Source organism: Vipera ursinii (assembly GCF_947247035.1).
Source record: "Vipera ursinii genome assembly, chromosome: 2".
Classification (NCBI taxonomy): domain Eukaryota; kingdom Metazoa; phylum Chordata; class Lepidosauria; order Squamata; family Viperidae; genus Vipera; species Vipera ursinii.
The window spans coordinates 64,380,459-64,386,458 of record NC_139513.1 but is presented as its reverse complement, the minus strand read 5'-3'; the positions used below and the strand labels follow the sequence as shown (position 1 = coordinate 64,386,458).

The 6,000-nt window shown below is 41.0% G+C and overlaps 1 protein-coding gene across 2 annotated transcripts in view; it reads left to right on the top strand.

Annotated features, from left to right (window-relative positions):
- The first annotated feature begins 418 nt into the window (after nucleotides 1-418).
- The window catches only part of IARS1 (isoleucyl-tRNA synthetase 1), an 81,269-nt gene continuing 75,687 nt past the window's right edge, over nucleotides 419-6,000 (top strand). For both annotated transcript variants that reach the window (XR_014491353.1, XM_083353873.1), the window contains exons 1-5: nucleotides 419-596; nucleotides 2,673-2,798; nucleotides 3,045-3,201; nucleotides 4,170-4,289; nucleotides 4,963-5,045. Coding sequence is in view for 1 of the 2 variants with exons in the window: in XM_083353873.1 (XP_083209999.1) it covers nucleotides 2,680-2,798; nucleotides 3,045-3,201; nucleotides 4,170-4,289; nucleotides 4,963-5,045 (479 nt within the window). In the remaining variant the exon portion in view is untranslated. The remainder of the gene's footprint in view (nucleotides 597-2,672; nucleotides 2,799-3,044; nucleotides 3,202-4,169; nucleotides 4,290-4,962; nucleotides 5,046-6,000) is intronic.

Genomic DNA, 6,000 nt, shown 5'->3' with positions numbered 1-6,000 from the left:
GGAACTCTTTATAAGGGTTTACTTCGTGGAATAACATTAAGTCCTGTCTCGTTTCCTACAACCAAGCATGTCATAGTAAAGATTCTTTTTGGAATAGATTTGATTCCAAGAATTTTGTCTTCCTAAGATGTGGTTTGGGGTGGGTCCTGACAATGGTGAAATGATGTGAGCGAAACCCGAGACCTCTCCTCCCTCCCTCCCCTTTCAGCAAGGAACGCTCCAAATGTCTCCACCTTCCACCTGCCGCGTTGCTCGCCTCTTTTAACGCGCCTCCGGCGAACCGGTTTTCCTGGGCGAGCAAAATGGAAGGAGGAGGAGGAGGAGGAGCCGCCGCCGCCGCCGCCGCCTTTGAGCCGCGCGCCGCCGTTTGATGCCCTTTCCCCTTGGCTGGGAGTTACGGTCGCTGGGGAGACTCGTCCTACCCAATCGGAGGCCGCCTTCTTTGCAGCCTATGGTCGGAGAGATTGGATCAGCCGCGAGGGGAGAGGCGTGGAGTCCTTCTTCGACTTCCTGTCATGCTTTCTCTTGCTCTTGGGTTGCATCATTTCTAGCCGGTCGCGGGCTGCTGCAGCTGCTGCTGCTGGGCCTCGAGGCAGGTGAGGCGATACCGAAGGAGCATTTGGGGAAGCAGACAGGGAGAGAGGGCGGGGAAGGGGAAGGAGAACGGGAAGGGGGCGGCGGCAGTAGTCTTTTCCTTTATCTGTGCCGTCGGTTAAGGCAGGGGTCTTCAAACTTGGCCCTTTTATGACTTGTGGACTTCAACTCCCAGAATTCCTCAGCCAGCTTTGCTGGCTGAGGAATTCTGGGAGTTGAAGTCCACAAGTCATAAAAGGGCCAAGTTTGAAGACCCCTGGGTTAAGGCGCCCCTTTTGTCACGCAAGGTAGATTGAAAAATGCTGAGGAGCCGTTGGTGCTACGGGGCGCTGGCCGAGTTTCTAGAAAAATTCGAACACTCTCTTCAGACAGTTGGAAGCGAAGCTGAAATTTCGTTCCTGATTGAGAATCCAGTCCAGTCCAGTCCAGTCGTGACCTTCTTGCTAAATCCAACCCCTAAATTCTTCAATCGTGCCGATCGGAAATGATGGGAATGAAAAATGCTGAGGCGTTGGATTGAGGGAAAAGTGGCGCAAGGGGTTGGGGTCCACCCACACCCGGGAACACCCACACCCACACCCAAAACGTCAAATGTTCCACTAAAGTGCACCGTGCTTAACTTGATTGTATTAGATTAGATTGATATATTCAAAATGTGCCCTGTGGTTACTGAATGCTGTTGACTCAGTACAGTGTTTCAGTTGGTAGAAATGGGCCAAAAATAAATACTCTGGCATATGCATGGAGTTTGATATTTTAGCAGCCTCCATAGCCCGGTCATTGTTACATTGCTTTCCTGTTACAGGTGCAGTGCTTTACTGCAGCAAGAACAGTGAATCACTTCGAGCTGTGCCTGAGTGTGTTCCGGGTTTTTTTTTTTGCTTTTTCTTCAGGAAGGGAAAAACATCCTTTCAGTAAGCAACGTGGGGATATTTGAGACAAAACCAGTAGATCTAAAAACTATAATGAAGGGATGCTGTGGGAAGAATATCATCTTTGCTTTGGTGTGCAGTGCTAAAGTCACTGCAAATGTGCAGTAAAACAGGAAATTTCCATTGCTCGTTTCTGATACGTTTGGCATTCAACTTGAACACTTGGCTTATTTATTTTCTAAGAAGTTGGAATATGAAGTCAGCCTTTGACTTTTGCTACCAATTTCTGGCAACTTTGAAAGTGACAGACCTGGAATTCTAGTTTGCATGAAATAATTTTTAAAAAAGTGCTTAAGATTTCCTGATTTTATTTAGTATTGAAACATGCAGCTGATGCCTGGACTTGTTATTGTGGGGGGCATGATGTAGAAGTGGGTGGATCTAGCTAATTTTCAGTATGTGCTGTCATGCTAGAAAGCTGGTGAACAACTTGAGCATTCATGTGGGGGAAACCTATGGCAGTTTTATTTGGCCTTATATGTTGTTATCTGAATGTTGGTGTTAAACGGTGCCAAATCATATCAGCATCTTAGCAACACGTGGATGGAGCTCTAGAGGTGCATAGAATCATTAGATGGGCAGATTATTGCTTTTAGGTGTGTTCCTACTCACTAGAAAAGCCAAGTTGGAGTGATTTTGCAGCATTTACTTATTTATTTTATTTATTAATTGAATTTATATACCGCCCTATTCCCAAAGGACTCAATACACTTGTTGATTCATAACAAGTACTGATTTTGAATGGAATGGTGCATATTTACAATGAATAATGCTGGCTTTGTATTACAGTACATGCAGATAGATTGCCGGGAGAGTCCTTGTAACAGATTCAGCGTTGTTGTTTTAAGTACTGTACTCCAGCTTTTTTGCATATAATATTTAACCAGAATGCTATTACCTGCTTGCTGTATGTTAGCTCATTTTGCCCACTTTGGGAATTGCAGTCCTAAACATTAAAGGAGAAAGACAATAAGAAAGAATGAATAGTCAGTAATTAATTCTATATACGGTAGGACTTTACTCTGATTAGACATGTTCTGTGATGCTGCAGTTTGAAATACATTTCTGAATTATTGTAAATTTACTTGATGATATGCAGCAATTGGAGATATTTTAACTTTTTAAATATTGCTTTGTTTCGGGTAGGAAGAGGATGATTCAGCAAGTCCCAGAGAACATAAATTTTCCAGAGGAAGAAGAGAAAATACTGCAGCTTTGGAACACACTCAATTGCTTTCAAGAATGTCTCAAACAGTCCAAAAATAGACCTAGGTAAGACCGTACATTCCTAGATTTCCATAACTTTTATAAACAGACCACAGCTAATATCCTTATTCATAGATATTTTCTTTTGAAGCTTAATATCTGAATTTGTGTGATACAACTCAAATATATTTTTTGGGCTCTCAAATTAGAAACCTAGAAACTTCTTTGAAATAATAACCAAAAAGCTGATTAAACTGTGAAAGATGCCTGCTTCTAAATATGTGCTATGTATTTTTTTTTTTTGCTTCTTAGGTTTACCTTCTATGATGGTCCACCATTTGCTACAGGGCTTCCACATTATGGCCACATACTTGCAGGAACCATTAAAGACATAGTAACTAGATTTGCTCATCAGAGTGGGTTTCACGTTGACAGAAGATTTGGCTGGGATTGCCATGGTTTGCCTGTGGTATGTACAACATCTTTGTTTCTATATAGTATTCTTTTGGTTATCCATTGTCATCTAATTCAAGCTTTGTAACTACACTGATAGAGATAATTGAACTGACTTGCTCTCATCCCAGAAAGGCTGACTTAATTGCCTTTGTGTCAGTTCAGTCTCTATAAAAATAGCAACAGCAATCCTACATAATGGAGCCAGTTCAGTCAGAGTTTGATTCCTTAATCTGATAATAATTTTGTAGGTTGGAAAAAATAAATCTTTGAAAGGACTACTTTGAAATTTGTTTACAATTAGTGCTTCAATTTGTGTCTCAAAAATAACTTTGGCAGGATCAGCTACATCCACTGCTTCATAATAGGGCTTTTATGACATTGTGGAGTTCTTGGTGTTCTTTGAGCTTGGTTGTTTGCTTGCAGACATTTCGTTACTGGACTGGGTAACATTTTCACTGTTTTTATGACTTTTAATATTCCTTTACATTACTCTACTACCCACTATGCCCAGCCCTTACTATCTGTTCCTGATACTTTACCAACTTTCTGCTTACATTTAGGGGCATCTGTAAGGAATTTAGGGAAAGTTCAGGTGAAGGAATGGGAATCCATTCCACCCATGATTTGTATTCTGCTTAAGTCTGCTTAATTCAGATAGATCATTCTTAAAGGTCTTTGGATTGAAAAATAAAATTTTATTGATTTTGTAGTTATTTCAGCTTTGTCAAACTGCTATGCAGTCTGAACTTAGCTTAGTCTTTTATAAAAGCTATGTGCTAGATGACCTGTGTGTTTGCAGTCTCTTTTTTTTTTGCAAAAAAATGGTAAAAATATTTTGTTTATACTTAGCAGGTTTTACTGTCTCTCTGACATCTGTCTGTCTGTCCGTCCATCCATCCATCCCTATCTATATTAATTCTGTCTGTGTCTGTCTGATTATTCTGTCTTTCATTCAAGGAATCATGCTTTTCATTTCTTTAGGAGTATGAAATTGACAAAGCACTAGGCATCAAAGGGCCAGAAGATGTTGCAAAAATGGGAATCGCAGAATATAATCGCAACTGTCGAGGAATTGTGATGAGGTATTCCCAAGAATGGAGAGTAAGTTAAGAAGATTGCAGGTTTTTTTCTATTCTTTATCCTAGTTTAGATGTTGATTAGCTGATTCAAGTAGCATAGCTTAAATTGGATGGATTGTTAATGTTGAATAGAAGACTGATTATTTTTGTAGTCCTCCCTGCTTTAAAAAGCTAACCATAAGCTGCTAAATTTTAAACTCTGCAGGCACGTCTGCAGACACACCACACACACACACACACACACACACACACACACAGAGAGAGAGAGAGAGAGAGAGAGAGAGAGAGAGAGAGAGAGAGACTGACCAAAAACCTCTGGTTGCATAGAATTATCCAGTTGTTAAAAATCCATGTTCAGTTTCATTGAGTTCTGATTGTTGGGTATTAATTATTATGGCATCAGAATGCTTTTTGTAATAGTTTCAGCAGGACAATACCATTGTGTATCATTCTGTTCCTCTCTCAAGTATTATGCTGCAATATAGTATGATTCTGCAAACTCTGCATATCTTGTGGAATTTGTTTTTTTAACATTTTAGAACAAAGTTGTTCCTGAAAATATTTTCGTTTTACCACCAAAGAAAATTGGTTTCCCCCCTTTTCTTTAGCAGAAATGAACAAAAAGTAATTATGCATACATGCTATGTCCATGCTATGTTGAGCTGTGATGTGTGTTGTATTTAATGTCTTTTCAGACCAGTGTTACAAGACTTGGGCGGTGGATTGATTTTGACAATGATTATAAAACTCTTTATCCAGGATTCATGGAGTCAGTCTGGTAAGTATTCTTTAACCTCTTGAACTCTTTATGCTGTATTTATGTGCCTTTTAAAGCCAAATTCCTCCATCAGCCATGTTCTGGGACAGGTTGCTTGATGGCTTCTCTGTTAAGGGAAAGTACAATTAGCAGAAGCAGTCCTGTGAATTCAGATAATTGGGTAATAGAGAAAGGAGGGGTTATTTTCTTGTATGATTCCTGTTCAAAGAGCACGTGGCAGTCATAGTTGCTAGAATTGGGTATGTCTAGTTCAGGGGTCAGCAACCTGAAATAGTGAAAGAGCCACTCGGAACTGGTTCCCTCACAAAAGGAAAAACTGGGAGCCGCAAAAAATGTGTGCACATGCACGTACATGAGCGCATGCGCAGAACAGGGTTTGACTGAAGAGTGGAGCCAAGGTGAGATATGCACCTACCCTGCATATTTAAATTGATTGGTTGAACTTTTTTAGTCCCACTTTTTTTTTTGACTGTGCATGGCGGAGGACTGGGAGCCGCAGGAGCCGGCTGAAAGAGCCGCATGCGGCTCCAGAGCCGCGGGTTGCAGACCTGTGGTCTAGTTTAATGAAGAGAAGGATGAAGAGTGACATGATAGCAGTGTTCCAATAACTCAGGGGCTGCCACAAAGAAGAGGGAGTCAAGCTATTCTCCAAAGCGCCTGAAGGCAGGACAAGAAGCAACGGATGGAAAGAGAGAAGCAACCTAGAACTAAGGAGACATTTTCTGACAGTTAGAACAATTAACCAGTGGAACAACTTGCCTCCAGAAGCTGTGAATGCTCCAACACTGGAAGTTTTTAAGAGGAGACTGGACAGCCATTTGTCTGAAATGGTATAGGGTTTCCTGCCTGAGGAGGGGGTTGGACTAGATGACCTCCAAGGTCCCTTCCAATTTTATTGTTGTTATTATTGTTATTATTATTAGAGAACCTTTGCACAACTTTGTGTTGTGTACCA